This window comes from Dromiciops gliroides, chromosome 6 (assembly GCF_019393635.1).
Source record: "Dromiciops gliroides isolate mDroGli1 chromosome 6, mDroGli1.pri, whole genome shotgun sequence".
Taxonomy (NCBI): domain Eukaryota; kingdom Metazoa; phylum Chordata; class Mammalia; order Microbiotheria; family Microbiotheriidae; genus Dromiciops; species Dromiciops gliroides.
The window spans coordinates 1,883,022-1,907,056 of record NC_057866.1 but is presented as its reverse complement, the minus strand read 5'-3'; the positions used below and the strand labels follow the sequence as shown (position 1 = coordinate 1,907,056).

At 55.0% G+C, this 24,035-nt stretch overlaps 2 protein-coding genes across 3 annotated transcripts in view; one reads left to right on the top strand and one right to left on the bottom strand.

Annotated features, from left to right (window-relative positions):
• MOB2 (MOB kinase activator 2) overlaps nt 1–16,436 on the top strand; it is a 93,481-nt gene extending 77,045 nt beyond the window's left edge. For both annotated transcript variants that reach the window (XM_043972578.1, XM_043972577.1), the window contains exons 2-5: nt 6,162–6,322; nt 7,731–7,824; nt 14,357–14,481; nt 15,487–16,436. In XM_043972578.1, coding sequence (XP_043828513.1) covers nt 6,162–6,322; nt 7,731–7,824; nt 14,357–14,481; nt 15,487–15,797 — 691 coding nt within the window. In that variant the 3' untranslated portion in view covers nt 15,798–16,436. The remainder of the gene's footprint in view (nt 1–6,161; nt 6,323–7,730; nt 7,825–14,356; nt 14,482–15,486) is intronic.
• LOC122730877 (activated RNA polymerase II transcriptional coactivator p15-like) lies at nt 2,243–4,079 on the bottom strand. Its single transcript, XM_043970441.1, has 2 exons — nt 3,641–4,079; nt 2,243–2,409 (listed from the first exon to the last, which is right to left on the bottom strand). Exons 1-2 carry the CDS (start codon nt 4,029–4,031, stop codon nt 2,243–2,245), a joined length of 558 nt encoding a protein of 185 aa, XP_043826376.1. The 5' UTR covers nt 4,032–4,079.
• Nucleotides 16,437–24,035: the final 7,599 nt, after the last annotated feature.

Genomic DNA, 24,035 nt, shown 5'->3' with positions numbered 1-24,035 from the left:
GGCCCCTGGCCATTCTTACAGTGCATGTTTAGAGGCAGGCGTCCTTTACTTGTGAAGAAGTTCGACAGCTTCTCGAGGTCAGGAAAGCTGTTCTTTCCTTGTTCTATCCTTTTCTTTTGATGGAAGGGGAAGGGAAAACTTGTTAGGCCATCAGACACGCGAGGATGGGTGGGCGGCAGAGGGTCGGCCCCAGCAAGTGAGAAGAATGAAGAAGGGAAGCCTGGGAGCAGGCTGGGCGGGCACTGGCCCAAGAGGCCGGAGCCGTGGTTTCTCCTTCCAGCTTATCCCTCATGCTCCAGGCTCGCATGAGCCAATTACATCGACTCTGTGGCCTCCCCTCACCTGGGCAGGGGATCAGGCTTCCCCCTTGGGTGAGACTGAGGATCCCCTTCTTAGAAAGTCATGTTTGTAAATGGCTCAAAAGACAGAACATTGCCAAGAAAACGGCATGAAAAGGTCCATTCCCAAAGTCCACCCCAGCAGCTGGAGCCTGCCAGGCCTTTCTGGCGTCCACCCTGGGAACTTTGGGGCTCCCCCCGCACCCAGTGATCTCCTACCGACCAAGTCCTTTTGCCAGGCCTCCCTAGGCTGTGGGGGAGGCCTGGGGAGCTCTGCCCCTCCCCGGGCTGGGAGGCCCTGTCCCTGCCTTAGCGTCCTCCCTCTCAGATCTGGGAGGCCCCATTAGCCCCGGCCAGCCAGGCCTCTCTCCCTCCCCAAAGTCTGCAGTCTGGCATTTTCCTGGCAGTGCCTTAGTTAGACAGACCTGTTTGTTTGTCTGCCCCATTAGCAGGTGCTTGGTTTGTGTTGGCCTTTCAGTTGTGTCTGACTCTCGGTGACCCCATTCGGGTTTCTGGGAAGAGATCCTGGGGGGGGAGGGTTGGCCATTTCCTTCTCCAGCTCATTTTATATATGAGGAAATGGAGGCACACAGGGTGAAGTATATGAGGCTAGATTTGAACTCAGGGACTCCTGACTCCAGGCCCAGGGCTCTACCCACTGCACTCCCACTTCAGTGTTTATTGGCTGGCTGGTTTGGAATCTAGCCTTAGACTGTCAGCTCCTGGGGGCCAGGCTCACCTCACCTTGCCTTTGTTTCCCTAGCAGTCATGAAGTGCTTGTTGGTGCATGCCTGACCCCCTCAGGTAGGTGAAGCAGCCTGCTGAGATGCCCAGTGATGATGCCTGTGCCTCTGCCCACCTCCCCTTCCACACACACACCACATTCACACTCATACACCATACACACACACACACACTCCTGTGGGGTATGCAATGCCGCTGGACCTCGTGGCCATCAGTCACTTCCTTATAAACCCTAATTCCTCCCAGTTCCTCCTGCCAATGGGGAGCCCCTTTTCTCCAGAGCAGACTCTGTGCTAAAGGCAGAGTGAGGAAGGAGAAGCTTGGGGAGCACTGGGGCGGGCTGGCCCTTTGTCCCCATTCAGGAGGGGAGCTCCGAGCCCTGGCTGGTCTCTGGGTTGTGGCCTCTGCGGAAGGCTTGGCTGGGCCCACCGACTGTCACAGGGACACCCCCCCACCCCATGCTGGGGCACCAAGGACAGCTCGGCACTGGCACCGGCACGTGGGGTCCAGCTCCTGCCTCAGAGCCTTCACTTTGAGAAGATGAAGGTCGCCTGTTGGGAGACCCAGGGCTTGGAACAAGATGCTGTGCCGGCCATGCCAGGCACTGGCTCTCGGGTGGAGCATCTGGAGACGAAGCACAGATTACCTTTTTAGGCAAAGGGCTGCCGTGAGAATCTGAGGGAAAGGAATTCCCTGGCACACAGGGAGCATTCTTTCTTCCTCCTCCTCAGAAATCAACCATCAGCAACTTTAAAAAGCCAGAAGAGAAAGAGAAAAAAGCCAAGGTCAGAGGTGCCCCCCCCCCCCACCGAAGGGTGGGGCTCCCCACAGGGCCTCAGGATCGAGGCCCAGCATCTGGCTGAAGGTTCCATCTCCTCTTTCTGGGCCCCAGCGGGCCAAGGTGGCTGGCATGTCCCCCAGGACAAAGAGAGGACCCACCTTGGGGTACCCCCCCTGACTTTGTAAGCAGGACTCAGTGAGTGGGTGTGCAGGCTTGGGCCTAGCCTGCCCTGCCAGTGTGCCCAGGGATGAGCAGTGGGAGGCAGGCTTTAGATCCTGGGTATTCCCTGGTCCCAGGGATGTCGTTCGTGGCCACCCTTCAGAACATAACAGGAAGCAGGGAGGGGGCTTGTGACTATGCTCAAGTGGAATGCACACTGTCAGCTTCTTGGGTCCAGGGGCTGCCCTGTGGAGGGGCTGGATCCTTCTGGGGAAGCCTTGGTAGAATCTGCCTGCAGCCCGTGGAAACTCCTTACTGGACCTGCTGTCCTAAAGCTGGACAGCTCCCCAAGCAGGGGAGGGCCTACCCTGCTCTGGCAGAGTGTCCCTGAAAGGGGGCGGGGGGGGGGGGGGGGGGGGCGGCAGGCTGCTGAGCCACCACCCCAGAGGACCAGAATGTGCAGGAAGGAGAGGGAGGCCTATCGGAGCTTTAGGATGGCCCCTGGCAATGTCTGCCCAGTTTTGCCCCCCTTTCTCAGGGAGCTGGGCCAGTCTTCCTGCTGAGGAGAGGCTGGGTGGTACAGAAACCTCCTCCCAGATGAGGCCAGCCCTGGCAGTCCCAGGCGCCATTTCCAGGCCTGTCTGGGTCCAGCCCCTCCCTTCTTTGCACCTCAGTCTGTCCATTTGCAAAATGAGGATCAGAAGGTGGGAAGGGCCTGTGTTCTGGCTGTGAGCCACCCTTCCCAGACCCTGAAGCAGGCAGACTGACGGGCTGAAGGGGGCTGCTGCTGATCGTTGAACCCCGGAGCAGATCACTTCTCTTAAGCACTTCCCTTGCTAAAAGTTGAAAGCTGGGGCTATAAGGAGGGTGGATTCCGGATAGACTGGTCCTTGGGCCTGATCCATGCCCTGAAAAGTTTCCAGTGTAATGCCCGCATTCCCAGGAGTGTGTGGGCATCTTCCACACAGAATCTGCTTTAGCCTCAGGCTAGCCTGGGGCCTCTCAAGTGCAAAAGGGGGAAAGTGGGAGTCAGTCATGGGGTCTGTTGTGGGGACAGCTTGGGAGGCCCCAATTTTAAAGTAAAAAGTGTGGAATGAGGGAAGTGTAACTTAATGCAGCTCATCCATCTGACAAAGATCTTGGTATCTGAGTGGGCAGCAAGCCTTTGAAAGCATTTATTCCAAGTGCCTTCTTGGAAACAGGTGTCACTTGCACAAGTTCACACAGCTAATTAGTGACAGGGACTGGGCCTGGAGCCCAGGTCTTGTGCCACTGTCAACAAACATTAAGTCCAGGCAGTGCGTTGGGCAGTGGGGAGACAAAAGGGAGGCAGAGTCTGCCCTCCTTCCATTCTGTTGGGGGAGGGAGAAGGCATGTTTGAAGACAAGTCTAGGATATAGCTTAAAAACTTCCCAGCTTCTGCTTGAGGATAGAGAGGGGAAGAGGCAACAACGGGGGGGGGGGGGGGGGGTTCTTTTCTTTTTTCACTCAGAATACACTTTTAATGCACATTTAAAAAAAAAGTTTCATCTTACAAATTGTTTTGCAATCCAAATATACGATAGCCTGGAAAACAAATAGTTTAAAAAACAAAAGCCAATGTAAGAAGGCTGATCACACGGCTCTGATTTTAGTTTTCTTACTGCATCACCAATATCAGAAGTCCGTTCCTGCAGCTGGCTCCACTGTTCTGGATTTAAAGAAATACCTTTTCTACCAGGTTTCATTTCACCTTCTTGATCCATCCAATGTTCTCTAATATCAATGAGGACTTTTCCCTTAAAGTCCCGAACACTGACATATCTCATTTTTCCAGTCTGAAGCCTATGATCATCTCGGCTGCTGCTTTGCTTGGATGAAGCTGGTGCTTTAGAACTTTCTCCTGTCTTCTGCTTCTTTATGGGTTTTTCTGGAATTGCTCGCTTTTTCCTCTTTGCCTTTTTGTCCATTTCGCTGTCAGAATCACTCACAGATGAGCTTGAAGAAACAAGTTCCTTTGATTTGGGCATCGCTCCGTTCCTGCGGCCGCACACTCTGCTGGTAGCTCGGGAGTCAGGGGGGAGGGTGTCTTGAGGGAGGGGTGCTAAGCAGTGCCTTTTACAGATAAGGAAATTGAGGCCCAGGGTCACATAGCTAAGCAGGATGCAAAGATGTAAACTCTACTCCCCAAAGGGCCCTAATTGTGATAGGCTTTAAATACCCAACAGAGAGATGGTCTTCTAAAGGAAGGGTAGTGGGGGGAAAATCAGTAATAAGTAGAGTTGCTGTTAGGGCCCCAGCAGGTCTGAGGAAGGGGGGACAGTGACACTGGAGGAGGGGTCACGTCAGGAGGGAGCAAGGGAGAGCGAAGGGCCGAGTGTGACTCACGTGCAGGCAGAGGCCTGACCTTCACAGAGGAGACCTGAGAGCACTGGACAACTAGAGAGGGAGCTGCAGGAGAAGAGGAAGTTGGGTTTGGGGACCGAGTACGAGGAGAGAGGTGGGCAGCGATGAGGGCCAGCGCTGCTTCTGGGAGAGGCCCAGAGGGAACGTGGGCAGGTTTGGATGCCTCAGAGAAGGCGTCGGTGGGTGAGGAGTTGGAAATGAGTGAGCGGAGGAGGCGAGATCCCGGGTCATTTCCCAACACTGCCCCGTCAGAGCCAGAGTGCAAGTGGCCCCTTCAGCAAGTGCTCTGTGGGTCCGTCTTTTGGTCTCCTTGGGGAGAGGGGCTTCCTGGGAGCTTCCTTGATTGATGACTAGATGGACATCACAGGCAAGACTGTCCCTGGGATGGCCACTGGGGCACGCACAAGAGCCAGTGTAGGGACAGGTGTGGACTATGTCCCATCTGCTGGTGGCCCGTCCCTGGATCTGAGAGATGTGAGCCCACAGTGAGCATCCCTGAGATCTCGCTGACCTCCTACTGTGGGCCGCTGGAGGACGCAGCAGGGCCTGCAGCCACCTGGCCCGGAAGCCTTGGGCTGCCGCCTTTCCCCGATGATGCCTCAGTGTCTTGTGGCAGTCGCTTGTGAAGGACTAGTGGGCTGCCGAGCACTTCTGGGAGCACAGGGAAGGTCCTTTGGATCCCAGGGGTCATTCAGCAGGGTCCTAAATGTAGAGCTGCAAGGGGTGTCTGCAGCTCATCAACCCCTCCAGGCATATTACCCCCACTTTACAGAGGACAGAACTGAGGCCGACAGGTGAGGTGAGTGGCCCAGAGTCACATTAGTTAGGAAGTGTCCTCTGTGAGAGCTGCTGGACCAAGGGTGTCTTCCTAGTGCTGTACACTGTGGTGCCCCCAGCTGCCCGAGAGCTGAGCTAGGCAGTGGCAACTGGGATGGGTGAGCGGGCGGTGCCAGTTACCCTGTCCTTGGCAGCAGCATCCTGTTGCATCTTCCCCATTCTGCCGCGTTGGGGTGAAGCCCAGGCTCCTATCTGTGCACAGTCAGGGCTTGACCAGGTGTGTTTGTCACAGGGGTTGAGCCTTTCTGTTTTCCCATGGGAGGGAGGAAAAACGAAATGCTTATTTTTTGGGAAAATCCCCACTGCCCGTCATGGGAAAGGACCTTCGATGTAGCCTGCATTCCTGTATGCCACCAGCGGGGTGGTGGCGTCTCTCTGGCCACCGGCAATGCCCATACTCCCCCATGAGCCTAGGGCCCCCGGCCCAGTGCCCAGGCCTGAGGGCTGGAATGTTCTTCACACCCTCTTCAGGAGACACTCTTCTCCTTAGAGGCACCCAAAGGGCCAGGTGACTCTAGATCCATCTGGCTGAGGCTGACTCAGCCCCAAGTCATCAGTTCTGCCTTGGGTTTCTGGGAGGTTTTTCAGGTGGGGGCTACATGTCTCCTGCTCCCCAGTGACCCCTGGGCCTGCCCTGTGGGTGGTTGGGGTACTTGTCACTTGCAGTACTGTAGCCCACATAACCGCCTCCGGGTATGCCCTGCAGTCACTCCACTTCTGTCTCTCACCATCATCCGAAGGCCCAGAGCTTTGGAGCAGGGACCAGCAGCCTAAAAGCCAAGGTCTCTCTTTGGTTTGGCCTAAGACTTCCAGGGCTTCCCTCCAAACCCCTCAGGGTGGGCCGGGCCGGCCAGGGCTGCCGCGTTGGCTCACCGGCTGGACAGTAACCTTCTCTTGCCCCCTGTCTCCCCCTCTAGGAAGTCCAAGGCAAAGCCGAATGGGAAGAAGCCCGCCCCTGAAGAGAAGAAGTTGTACCTGGAGCCAGAGTACACCCAATCTAGAATTACGGACTTTGAATTCAAGGAGCTGGTGATGCTGCCGCGGGAGATCGACCTCAACGAGTGGCTGGCCAGCAACAGTAGGTGGCCCTCCCACAAGAGGCACATCCTGTCCGCTTGCAGAGGGTAGTGGCCCTGCCACAGAGTCCTCTTCCCCCCTACCTTGCAGGACTCCTTTGCCCTCACTTGATGCCTTTTGCTTTTCTGAAACCCTCGTGCCCCCCCCCCCCCCAAGTGAGCCCTCTCTTATGGCAGAGTTGAGAAAGAAGGGTACTCGCTTCCCAGGGTTCTGTGAGCTCCTCGGGTGTGTCCTTCCTTACGGTTCTGCACTGAGTCCTTTGGGGACATGGCGCTGACCAGCGGGGGGGTCTTGGGTCAGAAGGTCCATTTGTGGGTATGGGGGGACCCTCTGAGTTGGCCTCATTTTCACTGCTCTTATCCCTGCTGACTTGGAGCAGACTGGGGGCGGGGTAGTCTGTCCAAGAGTTTGGGCACTTCCGGTCACACTGTTCGTGTCAGTTCTGCTTAGCCCCTTCCCCAAGACTCCAAGACAGTGAAGTCTGATTGTTGGCTCCTATAACGCAGGGAGCCTGCGCCCGGAGAGACGCCTGGGTTTGGGCTCCCGTGGGTTGTTAGTGAAAGCCCCCAAGGAGGGCTTCCAAAAGTGGGCTTCACTGCTCCTTCTGCCTCTGAGCTCTGCACAGAGGCCAAGCCAAGGGAGTATCGTTTCGGACAGAGCTGTGTTCTGCCCCAAGGGGCTGCTGCCTGTGCCAGGTGTATCCCAGGTGTATCCCGGGAGTATCCCCTGTCTCTCCCCAGGCCAGAGTCACCCCTGCTTGGCCCGGTGTGATTCCTGTCACACTGCAGGTTAAAGGCCCAGCCTGAGCTTGGGGGACATGGCAGAACCTCAGCTGTGGGGGGGACAACAAGGGGTGGAGCAGGAGATTGGAGGTTGGATGGAGCACTCCTTATGGTGGCGCTGAGCAATGGGCCCAGACACTGAGGGAGGCTTGCTGGGCGGGGTCACAGGTCTGCAGGGACATGCCCGGCAGAGAGGAGTGGGTGGGTTCTTGTCTCAGGGCCTGCCTGCGCTTTCTTGTTCAGACTCGCTGAGCAAGAGAAGTGCTCCCATTTAGGGATCCCGTGGCTCTTTGTAAGGACCCTGTCTAGTCCTGGCCCTTGGAGGTGCCACCGAGCATCGGACCTGAAAGGTGTGACAGGGCTGCTGGTTGGCCTTGGAATGGCAGCTGCTCAGGACCTAGCTAGATGCCTCTGAGCGGCCCTGGGGGGTAGGAATAGCAGCCCCTGGAGCTCAGAGCGCCTGGTTATTCCTCCAGGACAGTCGGCCTTCGTCAGGGGTTTATCTCCCCAGTGTGGTGGGCGGCCGAAGGCACAGGGCAACAGAGCTGCCTCACCCACCCCCAGGCCGGGCCCTGGCTGACCCGACCCCAGGGAACTCGGACTCCTGTTTTCTCTTCTCTCTTCCAGCGACTACCTTCTTCCACCACATCAACCTCCAGTATAGCACAATCTCCGAATTCTGCACAGGAGATACTTGTCAGACCATGGCCGTGGGCAACACGTGAGTGACCCTGTGACCCTGGGGCTGGGGAGGGCTTGCTTCTCTCCCAAGAAGCACCTCAGAGTCCATGGGGATGTAGCTGTTAAGGCTAAAGTTTGTGCCTGTGCACCTGCTGGGACCCATATGTGGTAGGGGACAACCAGCACGAATGGCAGGAGCAAATCTCAGACCAGCGTGGTGACTCCTTACCATGTGTGTGCTACGGTGTATGTCAAGAAGCATTTCCTACCTAAGCCCCTCTCATGTCCCCGACACTGTGGGAAGTAAGCACTAGAGGAGGGGGGGAGTGGGTGGCATTCTCTGCCGGCACCAGTGAAAGAGCCTGGACAGGCTTTGGGGCCAAGGACCAGCTGCACAGTCTCACAGAGCCTCAGTTTGCTCCTCCTTAGATGGGACAGTGGTGACGACTCTGCCTCTCACACACATTTAGTAGAAAAGTAGATCCAAGTTTGACAGAAAGGGGAGCCAAGGTAGACCAGAAGCACTTGGGAGCGGGGGGGGGGGGGTGTAGGGCTTCCCAGAACAGGGGCCGCACCTAAAATGGGCCTTGAAGGAGGACAAGGGTCAGGAGAGGCAGAGCTGAGGAGGGAGCACTGGGAAACCTGGGGCGTGGTTCTCGCTAAGGACATGCTCATGGTTGGGTTTTTCTTGAGCATTTGGGTGGGATTTACAAAGCAAAGGTGAAAGACCTGTCTCCAACTTGTATTGGTGATACCTCAGTTGTTACCTTCAGAACCCCTGAGAGAGAGAGAGAGAGAGAGAGAGAGAGAGAGAGAGAGAGTGTGTGTGTCCGTGTCCGTGTCCGTGTCCGTGTCCGTGTCTGTGAGGGTGTGTGGACACAGTTTAATCTGGGGACTCTTTGGAACCGTGCCTGTGAATTCTTTGGCAGAGGGGCTTTGGTAGGAGGCATGCTGTCTTCCAAGGAAGGTTGCCAGCTTCTCTACCATCAATAGTCTTGGCAGGATGCCAAGGCCACTCTATGCCAGGTGCCTAGCCCAGAGTGCCCCATACCAGGCTTGAACCCCAGCTCTTGTTCTCTACCTGCTGCATTTGCTCCACCTTTCTAGTTGCAAGATTGTTCAAGCTCTTTACTAAAATTCTTCCCACTCCCCTGCTAGGCCAGTGATTCCTGGGCAGCCCTGCCCCAAGGGCACCTTTAGTCCCTGTTTGGGGTTTGGGAGAGAGCCCCAAGGGCTTCTGCCCTGCAGCCAACTCAGTCAAAGTCAGACCCTGCCATAGTGTCTCAGGACCCTTCAAGGAGCCTGCCTGCCGCTAACTTAGTGTGAGCTTTCCTGATAGGCTGGGGAGAGCCAGGCAGAGCTGCACTCATCTCACCTTTGCCAGGTCAGTCAGGGAGAACCGGCTCTTATCCATCTTAAAGAAATTTCCAGGATCATTCCCACTGTGTGGGCCTCCTCCTTCAGGCCTCCTAGTCTGCCTGGGGCTGCCCGTGAGCCTAGGCACAGGCTCATCCACACCCAGCAGGTCTAGCCAGTCCCCTGTGCCAAGACCTTGAGACAGGCCCCTGCCCAAAAGGAGTCTCTCTTTTGCTGGCTCTGACTTGGGCGGGGGTGGGGGGGGTGGGGGGGTGGTCGGGGAAGACGGGCGGCTGCGGTGGCTGGGTTTCGAAGGAGGCTCAGGCTGCTGAGTGTAAAGGTGACAGACACACTGTTGGGTCTTAAGAGCCACCTGTTACCTTAAAAGAACAGACTCAGGGCAGTGAGGTGGCGCAGTGGATAAATCACCGGCCCTGGATTCAGGAGGACCTGAGTTCAAACCTGGCCTCAGACACTTGACACTTATTGTGTGACCCTGGGCAAGTCACTTAACCCTCATTGCCCGCCCCCCACCCCCCAAAAACAAACAAACAAAAAAGAACTGAGACCTGGCAAGCAGCAGAGACAGGAAGGGATCCATTGATGTATCTGACTCCCTTCATGTGCAAGAAACACGCCCACATTGCCAGCCCAGTTGGGGACCTGCCTTCACCAGGGCCCTGGGCTACTCTCCCCTTGGCTCAGTTACCCAGAGGCCACCCACAAGTGGTCATCTGACCTCTCCCTGCTTGAAGATTCTGTTCTGAGAGCTGGCCTGAGGGCAGGGGAGGGTATTTTTAGGTTGGATACCACTAGGCTGACTAAGCAGCCGTGGACAGAACCGAGAGTATGTGTGTGTGTGTGTGTGTGTGTGTGTGTGTGTGTGTACACTTGTACGCGAGTGTGTGTTTGCATATCTGCATATGTGTGCGCGCACGTGCTGTCTGCATTCAGAGGGCTGTTGGCACATAGTAGGCCTGGAATACAAGCTACCACATTGAGTGATGGATCAGTAGACTCTGTCAAGCATCACATTATTCGAGACATTCTGGGAAATGGGGCCCAGGTGTAATCTCTGGGGGTTGGGGATCTCGCATTCCCCAGAGGCAGGAAGCACATCAGGATGTGGCTGGGTCCATGCCCTGCCCCAGGGTAGCCCCCTAAAGCACTCCCTTCTTAAAGTGATGGGGCTCTCCCAGTAGGCATAGGTGGGTAGCAAGAGCTGTGTTTAAGCCCTGCTTCCATGGGACTCCTCTGCTACCTCTACCACCATCTTTCCAGAAGTGCTTTGGGAGGCTCAGCAGTTTCATGCTCTGCTCCCAGAATGTGTGGGAGGACACTGGTTATTTCAGGGCTGTCTCAGTTCATAGGAGGGAGGAGTGGCTATGAGCACGTCTGTCTCCAGTGCCTTATAATTTCTTTTTTTTTTTAGTGAGGCAATTGGGGTTAAGTGACTTGCCCAGGGTCACACAGCTAGTAAGTGTTAAGTGTCTGAGGCTGGATTTGAACTCGGGTCCTCCTGACTCCAGGGCCGGTGTTCTATCCACTGCGCCACCTAGCTGCCCCTAGTACCTTATAATTTCAAGGGAGCCCTGGGACCTCTTGCTGTACCTTCTGACATCAGGTCAGTAGCTGCCTCACCTCCCTTGTGCAAGAAGATGGTGTTTAGGTGGAACTGACTCCATCAACAAGCCTTGTTGAGTGTTTTCCATGTGCTGAGCACTGAAGAGGTGAAGATGGGCAGAAGTGGGGTCCCAGCCCCGAGGGAGCTCACACCCTACAAACAAGCACACAACAAGGAGTATACATACTTAATACAGGGTAGATGAGGGGAAGGCACATGCAGCTGGGGGAAGGAGAGAGGAAACTTGGGGATACAGGGGCAGGAAAGCCCAGGAGAGAGAACATCCCAGGTATAGGGGAAGCCAATGAACATGATGGGGAAGGAGGAGCAAAGAGGCCAGTGTTGCTGAACTGTGGTCTGTGGAGGGGTGGGGGGGGGGCAGTCATGTATGTGTAACCGGATTGAAAAGGCATCAAGGGGCCAGGTTGTGAAGGGCTTTAAAAGCCAAATAGAGGATTCTGTCATAGAGGGAAGGGGTGTGACATGATCAGTCCTTTACCTAAGAAAGGGGTGGATTAGAATGGGCAAGACAACAGGCAGGGAGACCCACCAGGAGGCTGTGGCAGTAGTCCAGGCATGGGGGGGGGGAAGAAGAGCTGTATTGGGGAGATGCAGCAGAGGTGAGACTGACCAGAAATGCTGTAGAGGTGAAACTGACAAAAGTTACAGCAGAGGTGAAACTGACCAGAAATGCTGTAGAGGTGAAACTGACCAAAGTTACAGCAGAGGTGAAACTGACAAAAGTTACAGCAGAGGTGAGACTGACAGGCCTTGGCATCCTATGGGATTTGAGGGGAGTCAGAGAGTGAGGAGTCCAGGATGACACCTACATTTGGAACCTGGGGAATTAGGTGGTGTTGCCCTGCACAGTACTGATTGGGAAGAAAGGGCTTTGGTGAGGAAAGAAGGTGCCCATCAACAGAGGGACAGTATGAGGGTGAGACTGGAGGTACTAGGAAGTGGGCTGGTGTGTTGGAGAAGATGGGGGTAGGTGTCTCTGTTACTCTTCATAAGAGTGTCAGCCTGTATCTCCGTGAGGGCCAAGGCCTCAGTTGCAGCCATGGGGTACACTCAACTGACCAAAAGTCACCAAGAGTAAATAAGCAAGGTTCAGGTACATCATGTTCCTGTGGTCTCCTGTGCTGTGGCCCTTGCAGTTGGGCTGGACCCAAGGAGTGTTCAGGTTATAGAGAGCTCCTGTTTCTTGCCTTGAAGCTGGATGAGGCCCAGTTAATTCTAGAATTCACACAACTGGGAGCATGGGCCACCCACCTTGCATCTCTGCTCCAGCCCTGCCACCTTCAGGGTAGACTCTAGAAAGAATGAAAAGGACCAACCCTGTAGATGAACCACCTAAAGGAACTGACTAAGCCTGCCAGCTGGAGCAGGGCCTTGGGGGATGATAGTCCTCTACCAGCCCTCTCACACGTGCCTTTAGGAAGCCTCACTTGCACATCCGTTCCTGAAAAAGGCCCGAGGAGGAAGCAGCATTGATCCACCCACCACCAGGCTGGCCGAACTATAGCTTTGGTAGCATTGGGCCTAGCTAGGTGTGGGAGTGAAGAGAGCCCTGGCCCCGCAGGCAGGAGGCAGGTGTGCCGCAGATCACTTCTGAATAGTAGAATTGGGTGTTGCATTGGGGGATGGTGGCCCTTCAACTCTGGCCATCTCTGACCCTGCCACTGACTTGCTCTGTGACAGAGAGCAAGACCTTTCGCTTCTGCCGTCTTCAAAATGGGTGTACTGGGCTCTCCATGCTCATTAAGACAGGGAAGGTGGTCTCACCTCCTGGTTCTGTTTCTTGGGAACTTTACACTGATGAAGGAAAGAGGGTTACTTTCACCCAGTTTTCACTTTGCTCAGAATCTTCACATCTGTCGATAGATCTTTATTAGAGCCTTCCAGAATACTGAGCGTGTGTCAGGGGGTGAGGCTAAAAAGGAGCCCCCCTGCCCCGGATCTGAGAGCTCCACAGGACCTCACCTGGCCAGGCCAGAGCCAATCCAGCCACACCTGACTTGGGCACGATATCACAAATGGGACCACTATCCAGCTTGGGCTTCAAGTGCTCACCATCTCCACTGGCTACCCCTTTGACCATTCCATTAGGGTGGCTCCAGTGGTGAGCAGCATTTCTGCCCTGAGAGGTGACAGTCTAAGCAGGTGTGTAGAATTCCCCCCCAGCAAAGAGCAGAGAGTAGAGGAGTGAATCTGATCGTGTTAGATTTGGTTCTTCATCCATTGCATGGAGATCCATTTCTAGAGGGTGCCACAGCAGACCTTCCGGTGCTATGGAACTGAGCGCTGTTACCACCATGACCTGTGTTCATTTGGGTGAAGGTTATACCCACTTTAGAGGGGAGGAAACTGAGGCTCATCAAGCCCAGGCTTGGCCATGTTTGCTTAGCCACGAAGAGCTGGTTCAAAGCCTTTCAACCAGAGGCCTGACACCACAGCTTGGGTGTCACTGAGGACACCGAGCCTTAGCCTGGGCCTTCCTTCCTTGCTGAGAATCCTTAGGAGGCTTCAGACCAGGAGTAGGTCCTGAGGGACTGGCCCTGGCCCTGACCCTGGCCTGGGCTTCCAGCTGCCAGCTGCCTCAGTGGAACTCCTCTGTAAGGGCTTTGCCTGCCCCTGACTTCCTGGGAACCTGTGCTGGGGCCCACTAGGCAGTGAGGAAGGTGGAGTCAGGCTTTGCTGACGTTTTGTTCTCACTGTGTCTGAGGGGGCACAGGCACATCTCTGCCCTTCTGGAGCTGCTGGATCACGTGTCCCCTCCCAGTGGGCAGCTCTTGTCTGTGACCTCCATAAAGGGTCTACTGTGCAAGGAGGAGAGCCTTAAAGCCCAGACCCCTGAATAATGGGCTCTCCTTCCTCAGCCCTGAGTCCCTGAGGGCAGAGGGCCTGCCCAGCAGCAGGGATCGAGCCCAGGGGAGGCGGAAGGGTGCTGTTACCATGGAGGGGAGCCGGGGAGGAGCTGCGGGTGCCAGACCTCTGGTAGCATCAGCTGAGGCCGAGGCTGTGGCCAGGGAATAGGGGAGGAGGGCGGTGCAGCAGGCGGGCCAGCAGCATGACAGGTAACGCTGCCTGGGACAAAGCAGCCTGGCTTGGCTGGGTCAGGATGGGACAGTCCCTAGCTCACCGAGAGTGAGCACAGCAGCGTGGGAGGCTGCCGCATTTCAGGCCTGCAAGTCAGACTCGTGGGCTGACCTGGCCTAGTTCTGGAGGCCTTGGGCTTTTCTTGGCTGTTGTTTGACTTGACCTTGGGTTGTTTGTGTCTTCCCCTGCACTCAGCATTACGTTGCAGCGGAGCGGGAGCAGGGACGTTCATTTCTTATTAGTATAGCCAGCCAATCCTGTACACAGTAGGTGCTTAATCCACGTTTGTTAAATTGGATAGGGGTTGTCTTGGGGCCTAGCTGACCTCCTAATCAATTTTGGATGACCAGAGGAGGCAGGGCCTGGGAGCCCGAGACTGAAGCGGGTCATGCCGCCAGCCTCCTAGCCAGGGCACCTAGCCTATCAGAACGTCCCTACCCTGGGGGGCGTGGCTGCTGGGTTTGGTGACTTTCTGGGCCCGCCCTCCCCGCAGGCAATACTACTGGTATGATGAACGGGGAAAGAAGACCAAGTGCACGGCTCCCCAGTACGTCGACTTCGTCATGAGCTCGGTGCAGAAGCTGGTTACTGACGAGGACGTCTTCCCCACGAAGTATGGTAGGCATCCCGCCCCCGGGGCACTCGGCCCCCAAAGAAGGAGGCTTAGCTTCCCCTGCTGCTCCCACTTGGGAGCATTCCTTTTCCCGAGACCTTTGGGTGCCCTCTCGTCCCTGGTCTGCAGGGGTGGCTCCTGGCTAAGACCAGCACCAGGCTGGGCGGATGATGAGCCCGGTGGGGGGCGGGGGGAGGGGAATCTGTGCAGGCCTTGGAGAATGCAAAGACCACAGGCCCAGCCCCCAGAGAGCTTCCCCTCTGCCACATGTGCACGGAGAAGTAGAGAAAGAGGTTTGAGGAGGAAGAGAGCACTGATCAGTGGGGGATTAGGAAGGGCTTCGTGGAGGAGGTGGCCCCGAGCTGAGCCCACTTCTAAGCAAGTGTGTGGAGCCTAGTGTTACAGGAGCTGATGCTTCCACAGAAATGGGAGGGGGCCATGCTGATGCTCCTGCTTGCTTGGTCTCTGGATCCGGGCTCTGTGGGAGGCCCTCTTGGAAGGAGGAAGAGAGTCCCAGTGGAGAGACCCTGGCCTCTCCACAGGGGCAGCGAGTGCCCTCTGAAGGGATGATGTCTGGCTGTGGGCACTTGTGGGAGGCTCGGGCCATGTCGAATTCCTTCTGGGACAGGGCAGACTGCCCCAGTGAGGCCCAGAGGGGTGAAAGGACAAGGAGGGGAGAGCGGGGTGCTCAGCACAGTGACCGCTGACGCCCCGGGAGGGAGACCTCCGAATGACGGGAGCCAGCCCTGGGGGAATGTGGTTGGGAGCTCCTAGAGCGCAGAGCCTGCCAGGCCTCTCGGTGCCGCCAGCGCCTAGCCCAGTGCCTGCCTCATCAGTGTGCACTGAGCAAGTGAAGATACTCCGGGGCCCCTGTGCCCGCCCTCAAAGCCGGCGGTATGAGCACCGGCCTAGCAGGGGGCACGTCTGGTGGGGCAGGGAGGGAGGCGGAAGCCTGGGTTCTGCCTCCTCGGACGGGAGGTTCTGACTGTGCCTTCTCTCCCCGCCCCCAGGCAAGGAGTTCCCCAACTCCTTCGAGTCGCTGGTGAAGAAGATCTGCAGATACCTGTTCCACGTGCTGGCGCACATCTACGCAGCGCACTTCAAGGAGACGCTGGCCCTGGAGCTGCACGCACACCTGAATACCCTCTACACGCACTTCATCCTGTTCATCCGAGAGTTCAACCTGGTGGACTCCAAGGAGGTTACGGTCATGGACGACCTCACGGAGGTCTTGTGCAGCGGCAGCGGCAGCGGCAGCGGCGATGGCAGCGGGGGCGGCGGGGGCAGCGGCGGTGCACAGAACCACGTGAAGGAGAGATGAGCCTTCCCTGGGGACCCAAGCCTAGTCTCTATTCGATTTCTGCACGTGCAGGCACACGTGGGTGTGCGCACGCGCGTGGGTGTGCGCGCCAGGTTCTGCGGCTGTGGATGCTCACACCCACCCACGAGCGCACACCCACGCGCGCCTGCACGCTCACGGACTCAGCAGTGGACGTTTGGGAGATGGGGCAGTGGACGTCCCCAGGACTCGCGGGACGGGCGCCATGGCTGCGCCGATGACATTTGGGGGCTTGTCCTGGTTCCATTCTCTTGGCTGGCTAGGGGAACCCCCGCCTGAGTGGGACTGATGTTCGGGCCGGTCCGTGTCTCGTTTTGTTCTGGGCTTTTTCCTGTCTTTGGTTTCCTATGCAGAGAAGTCGCTCCCAGCAATCTGTTCTGAAAAGTGACTTTTCCTTTTGAAGTGGACTAAGGGGCCGACTCCTCGTCTGGGCTTCTTTGGGTTTCATTTGGACCTGGATTCCCCTCGAGCTATGCCACCCCGGCCCACAGAGGGTGTAGTTGGGGAAAGAAGGGCGTGGCCAGGGTGCCACCGGAGACCTGGCCAGGGCCATGACGTCACCACGTCGGCTTCTTTTACTTCCATCTGTTCAATAATAATAATAAAAAAATCCTCCCCCAGGCCTGAGGCCTGTTTCTTGTCCAAGTTCCAGTGGGAGGTGGGGGGTAGGCACCTCATTTTGCCTTCCCAGAAATGGCAGCTCCTGGCTTCTTTCATTCTTGGTTGGACTCACAGATCCATTCTTGCCCAGCCAGGGATCTCAGGAGGACAGCTGGGCATTGGGTGGACTTAGGGTCAGATTAGGGAAGTGATGCAGCCCACCCAAGAGACAGCCCACACGCCAGTTGTAGACCCCCATGAGTTACTGGAGCAGAGCCATCTAGGCCAGGAGCTGATATTCCAATGGAAGGTGTAGCATGTACACACATGAACACCTACAGTGTAGACACATGGTCAGTCACCTTGAGGAAAGAGACCCACTAGAGGGCAGGCAGGGAAGACCTGTAGAAAGTGTCAGCTAAATTTGAGCAAACTAAATGAATTACAGATAAATTAATGTGATTAAAAAGGAGAAAAATGACAGAGCTTTGGAGGAGGGACCGAAGAGGGAAGAGGCTGGAAGCAGGAAATCAGGAGGGCATCATCTTTTTTCCTTTCTTTAAAATACTCAAACACCCCCCCCCATACCCTTTTTTAAAAAATACCCCAGGGGCAGCTGGGTGGTGCAGTGGATAGAGCACCAGCCCTGGATTCAGGAGGACCTGAGTTCAAATATGGCCTCAGACACTTGACACTAACTTTGTGACCCTGGGAAAGTCACTTAACCCTCATGGCCCTGCCAAAAAACAAAACAAAAAAAATAGCCCAAATAACATTTCCGTAAACATGAAAAAGCAAAAACAAGGATTCTGTATGAAATCAGGAATGCTTGTTCAATGTGTGTGTATGAGTGAGGGGTGTGTGTATATGTGTTTGTGTGTACCCATATGAATGTATATGTGCATATTCGTTTATATGTATGAGTGTGAATATGTGTATGGAAGTGTATGAGAGGATTGTGTTCATGTAAGTGTGTGCACATGTATTGGTGTATGAGTGGGGGAATATATGTGTGAGTGTAGATGTGGGTATATTGTACATGTGTGTGTGCTTATGTATGTATTAAGCGTGTGTAGGTGTATGAGTGTGTGAGTGTGAGGTGTATGTGTGAATGAGTGAGTGTGTGTGTGCACAAGTGTACACCTTTACTTCCAAAGCTGCTTAGCTGGTGTTTTTTTCAATCCTCTAGTGCAGTTTTTGTTTGTGTTTTTGTGGGGCAGTGGGGGTTAAATGACTTGCCCAGGGTCACACAGCTAGTAAGTGTCAAGTGTCTGAGGCTGAATTTGAACTCAGGTCCTCCTGAATCCAGGGCCGGTGCTTTATCCACTGTGCCACCTAGCTGTCCCCCTCTTGTGCATTTTAAAGTGTGACGATGCCCTCCTTTGTTGGCCCTTTCAGTTAAAATCTGACTAATAGGAAAGCAGACCCTTGTGACAGGCATGTCCCTTCTGTAGGGGTGGGTCTAGTGAGAGCTCCCGAATCTCTGCTCAGCTCCCTCCCCTCCGGGTCAGGCTCCTCCAACCTCATTCCTTTGGTCATTTCTTGCCCACAATCAGCCTTCATTGTGAACACTACAGGATCCAAGTGCAGGGTTTTTCAGAAGTGATGTTCCCTGTGCCTGTTTGTAGGAGGCTGCAGGGAAGGAGCCGAAAGATCGTGATGAGAGAAGAGAGGGGAGAAATGATGGAGGGAGACAACTCCCGGGGGCGGGGGGGGGGGGCCTGGGATCAAGGGCACAGACTCCCAGGGGCAGGCCTTGACAAGAAGGGTCACTGGCTCAAAGAGAGTCATCACCAGCTCATAGTAAGTGTGTTGGCCACTGGGTTAAGTGTGCCCTCAGTTCTCATGGGGAGCTGAAAGGGCTGGGGGGCGGGGGGTGATGAATGAGGTTTCAAGCCCAGGGCAGGAGGGATGGCTGGTCTGGGCGCTCCCCCAAATCAGAGGTTCTGAGAATGTCCCGATGGCCTGCTCCAGGCCTCAGGAGTCAGGGAACGAAGCAACAGGGTTAGGGTGTATGTTCCATCGGACATGGGAGATGAGGCAGAGGCGGGTTCCGTGAGCCCCCCACTGCAGCAGCCACAAAGAGTCATCAGTCAGGGTCCTGCTGGTGGTGGACTCAAGCCCTGGAGCAGGAGTAGGGAAGATGGATGACGGGTCACCCTGTAGGGCTGAGGTTTGGCAAGAAGAGAGAAATGAGCACACAGAGGAGCAAAGCGGAACCAGATGAGCCAGGAGGAATGGAGTGCTGGGGCAGGCCATTCTCGGGGAATGCTCACATCAGGAGAGACCCCCATCCCTGAGGCAAGGGGCTGGCACAGAAGCCATGGGAATCTAGCAAGTCTCAGAGGATGAGGGGGCCATGGGGGGCCAGAGGGGGTGGAGAGGGAAGAGACTAGAACCAGCAGACGGCAGTACATGCCACATGGGCTGAATGACCCCCGGAAGGGGGCTGGGGCTCCCTCCTGGGCAGCATGACCAGCTGTGAAGAGGTGTAAGGAGGGAGGTGCCTGCAATGAATTGCTACAAATAGATGGCCCCAGGATGCCGGGGGCCTGGCTGGGGCTGAGGGGAGGGAGAGATGGCCAGAACAAAGGGTCTTTACCTCCAAGGGAGAAAGTGGGGGAGAGCCGGGGAGCACTCTCCCCCACCCCAGGTCTTGGGAGGCCTGGGCCAGTCAGTGAACAGACACTTAGCCCTCAATGAGCTCATGGTTCAGTGGGAGAGACAACACGCAAGCAATCGTGTCCTCTCGAATCTCTACTATTTCTCCCATCAGAAGGGAAGCCCCCACAGGTGGGGAAGGCCCAGAAAAGGCTTCTGAGTCCGGAAGGAGCCAGAGGAGGAGGAAGAGCATTCCAGGCATAGGGGACAGTCCATCCAATGCTGGGAGTGCAGCTGGATTGGAGGGTGCAATGGTTAATCACACAGGTCTAACCTATATCTGGTTGCTTACTGCCTTAGGGAGAGGGGAGGGGGGCGGGAAGGAGGGATAAAATTTGGAATTCAAAATTCTAAACAAAAATGTTTATTATTAAAAAAACCACAGGGGGTGCAGTGGTCAGTGAGATGTGAGAAGGCTGGGGAAGCAGAAGGGGACGTGTGGGGAGACACTTTAACAGAGCAATCCTGGGGGGAGAGGGAGGGCTTGGCTGTACTGTTAGTCCCAAGGACCTGGGGGAGCTGGGGCCCTGCGATGGGGGTCTCCCATCCTGGGAGACCATCCTCAGGTGATATCCAGTGTGTGTGGGGGTGTGTGAGAGATCTCCAGGACACCCTCCCTCCGTGTGGACAAAGCACTTTGGTTTATAGCAAGTTCCCCCCTCCCTTTGGCCTCAGGTGCCTCCTCTACAAAACGAGGGGATTGGAGGAGTCGCCTTTGGTGCCAGTGAACCCCACTCCTACTGGAAGGTCTGTGCGGAGGGGGTCCAGGAGCTCTCCTTGGAAGGAGTCCTGGGGGCCCCCTAGTTAAACTCCCGCATGCTCAGGGATCTCCAGCCATGCCCTCACAGAGCGAGGATCTGGCCAGATGCAGGCAGGAAAAGCCCCATTGAATCTGGCCATCAAGATCACAGACCACCTCAGAGAAGAGCAATAGGGATGGGTGGGGAAGTGATGGAGAAGTAGGAAACAGAGGCAGCAGCTTCTCCAGTGCTGCCAGCATCCTCTTCCAGGCCCTGGGCAGAGAGCTCAGAGTTTGGTCAGGAAGGCTGTGCTCAATACCAGTCCCTGCCTGCACTGAAGCCGTCTGATCTGCACTTTAACTATGTAGGGGATTCCCACCATGGACATGCCCTCCTTCCCAGGCTACCCTGGTGGTTTGAGGTAGCCTGGGACACTGGGGGGCTGGGGCTTAGCACCTCCCAAAGTGTCAGAGGCTGGACCTGGCAGTGCCAAGGCCCTGGGAATGGTAATTATTCTTCTGTCCCAAACCCCAGGCCCTAGGGTAGTTCTAGGCAGTCCTGCCCCCTCTTTCCATCTAGCATTGCTTAGCCCGAGGACCCCGAATGAGGTGGGATCACCTTAAGGATCTTGCAAATGTGAGCACCTCTTATTAACGGTCCCAGAGGACAGCTACAGGATTGGTGAGGGGGAACGTGAAAAGGAACAGTAGGGACTAAACGAGTGACTGCCCCCTCCTGGACCTTAGAATCCCCTTTCCTCAAAGCCTGGCTCTGCACAACCCCCAGGGCCCAGGTCCTTGGCCATCCAGCCCACCCCCATATGCTTCCCACTTCCCTTTCCTGTCCCAGCCCTGACCACTGCTCGATGGGTGGCCTTCGCTCCATTAGCCCAATATGATATATTCACTATGGTTACTCCCCTTATCCTGACATTGTCCTGAGGGTGGGAAGGCCATTGAGAAGGGAGAGAGGACTCAATGAAGTCTTCTCGACAGAGTCAGCGTGTAAGCAGCCTTGAAGAAGAAGGTGCAGAAGTCTCTTCTAGGCATAAGAGAGGATGTGTGTGAATGCATAGACGGGGGAAATGAAGTCAGTCTCCAGTTCAAGGGACAGTCTCACAGGCCACTTGGCCAAAAAGAAAATCGAGTCCAAGAAAAGGAGTAACATGAAGCCAGTGTGGAAAGGTAAGTGGGAGCCAGGTAGTAGTTGGTTCTCTTTTTTGTTTTTTTGGTGAGACAATTGGGATTAAGTGACTTGTCCAGGGTCACACAGCTAGTTAAGTGTTAAGTGTCTGAGGTCGGATTTGAACTCAGGTCCTCCTGACTCCAGGGCCCGTGCTCTATCCACTGCGCCACCTAGCTGCCCCACCTTTTTTTAAAATAGAATTTTATTTTCCAAGTAAGTTGGTTCTAAATGCCAAGAAGAAGGATTTGTATTTTATCCTATAGGGAATAAATAGGGCATCACCAAAAATTTTTGAATGTGGAGGAGACGTGGTCATATCTATGTTTTAGGTATATAAATTTTGCAACTTGTGAAGGATGGGAGGGAAGGGAAGGAGGAAATAAGCACTTATAAAGCACCTCCTGCATGCTACATTGGGCTAGATTCTTGACAAATATGATCTCTTTAGATCTTCACAACAACCCTTGGGCAGGTGCTGTCACAACCCCCATTTTGCAGTTAAGGAAACGGAGGCAAGCAAGTTAGGTGACTTTCCCAGGGTCACACAGCAAGTAAGTTATTTGAGGTCACATTTGAACTCAGGTCTTGACTCCAAACCCAGCGTTGGATGGACTGTGGCGCCACCTAGCTGCCTCTGTGGATGGATTTGAAATAAGAGAGACTAGAGAAATAGTCCAGGGAGAAGTGATAAGAGACAAGCTAGCATGGCTTTATGAGTAGAGAATGGGAAGGATGCAAGAGATGCGAAGGGAGAATCAAGACTTGGCAACGGATTGGGCGGACGGGAAGTGGGGGGCGGGATCACAGGAGGAGCGTCTGATCACACAAAGTCGGGTGACTGGTGGGATGGTTTTGTGAGGACCCGTAAGTTTGAGAAGCATGGCGGCGCCAAGAGGGAGCTGTCCCGCAGGCCCTTGTCTATTTAAGCAGGAGCTCTTCAGGGAGGCCAGGGAGAGGGGACACTGTAGCTCTGATTTTGGCGTGAGGGAGCCCGTGGCGTGGCCCAGGAAGAGAGTGCAATGCAGAAGAGGACCTGGGACCTAGAGGAAGAGCGGGGCGGGGGGGGGGGGCAACAATAGAAGGAACGCCCCTTGGGTCCAGCGCTGGGGCTGTGGGACCCCCACTCTGCGTGAACTCCAAAAGGAGGACGCTGGAATAACTGACGGGCAATCCTGGGGAAAGTGCCCGGGTTTGAATCCTGCCTCTGACGCTGCCTAGCTCTGGGCCCCTGGGCAAGTCATTTCCCTGAGTGCCTCCTTCACAGGGCTGATGAGAGGGTTCTAGAAATGTGTTATCGTTATTATTGACTACAGCAACAATAATAATAACTCCAGGGATAGCAGGCACCTGTACAGGGATTTAGTGCCCTGAATAAGGGGCAGTAAAATATATAATTTACCTGGAATCTTAGAAAACTGGTTGAGAGGACTTTAAAATGGAGGCGAGGGGGAAAAACAAGCCCCATCTGCTTGGATCTGCCAATTCTTATTCCATCAGAGCAGTCTTGGGAAGGGCTGACCGCGAGCTCATGTGGGTCCACAGGAGGTGGGGTGGAGCAGCTCAGAAAGCTCAGGGGAGGAGGAGCAAGCAGTTTCCGGGGCTAGGGAGGCATGAGTGCCTCTGCCCTCGAGGGCCTCTATCCACAGAGTGTTGTGAAGCGATGGGAAGCAAATTGAAGCCAGTGCCAGGAAAAGCTCCCTCCCAGTGTGGAAGAGGCTTCTTTGGAGGGGCAAGTCCTTAAGGACAGTGTGAAGGGGATGGGGTTTGGGGGGAGGTGGAGTTGGAAAAGTTCCTCCTGACTCTGAGATTTGGAGATTCCTTGGGAATATGAGGCTCAGCCCGAGGAGAGCAGCAGGGAAGAACTGGACATGGCAGTAAGGTTTCCCCCATCTCCTGCCTCTCCTCCACCTTTCTACGTGGTCCACAGGAACAGCACAAGGGACAGATGGGCCCAGTGTTCAGGGAATGTTGCAAAGAGCTCACCCTGCTGGGCCCTTCCCAAGCATTCTGGGATGATCAGGGTGGGGTTGGGGTACTCTTCTGGCTGGCCCCAAAGCATTGCATTCTGGCTTTAAAGTCTAGACTCACGTTGTTTGTCCTTCATTCTCAAAGACCATGAGAGAGGGAGGTGAGATATATATGTTTGTGTGTGTGTGTGTGTGTGCGCGCGCGCGCGCGCACACACACACACACACAAAGTGTCTGAGCCTGGATTTAAACTCAGGTCCTCCTGACTCCAGGGCCAGTACTCTATCTACTGGTCTACCTAGCTGCCCCTGTTGTTTCTTAAGGTTCTTCCAAAATGGGAAGAAGTAAAAATTACATTGCTTGATGAATGAGAATTTGAATGTTTTCATAACATACAATATAGTTCAAAATGATTTAAGAAATGAAGACTTTTAGTTATATTATAAGACTATCTAAAAAGCACTCAGTTGATTCCTGTTGAAAGGAAAAACTATTCTAAATAAAGAATGCTTTCTCATGAACCACAGAAACCCAACAAATGTTTGGCCTCTTAGAAGAAAAAAAGCTGCATAGATGTTTTCCATATGAAATATTTAAAAGGACTTATCTCAATGCACGACTGCACTGATGGATGGAGTTTGAGGTTTTGTAACAGAGTAGCCCCCAAGTGGGGCAGGATGGCTCAGTAGTCAGTTTCAGATTTGGAGCTCAAGACCCTGGGTTCCAATACCAGCTCTGCCCTCCCTTACTGCTTGGGGTCCTCAGGAGGCCCCCTGCCCTGCCTGCATCTCCTCGTCTGTAGTTTTCCTCCTCCCTCTAGAACCACGTGTGTCAGGGGAGGTAGGACCTCAAAGGGCTTGCACAGATCACCCAACTGCCTGTCAGAGGTGGGACCAGAACATCTGAAGCTGACCCTCTTCTGTCTCTATGAATACAGCCTAGAGTTTGTCTGGGAATCTGGATTATTAACCTTTCTCTGATCCCGTTCTCCACCAGATTCCCAACACCGGTGATCAAGTCCAGCTCCCTCGTGAGCTCCAAGGGATGTGATATGCTCTGAGGTCAC

What these genes read in the sequence shown, in the direction of transcription:
- LOC122730877 (XM_043970441.1), bottom strand. Translation starts at nt 4,031, where the DNA reads ATGCCCAAATCAAAGGAACTTGTTTCTTCAAGCTCATCTGTGAGTGAT. An exon ending in AAAACTAAAATCAGAGCCGT is followed by an intron (nt 2,410 to 3,640) that starts GTGATCAGCCTT and finishes GCCCCCTTTCAG; the next exon opens with GGACACTCTGCCAGAGCAGG.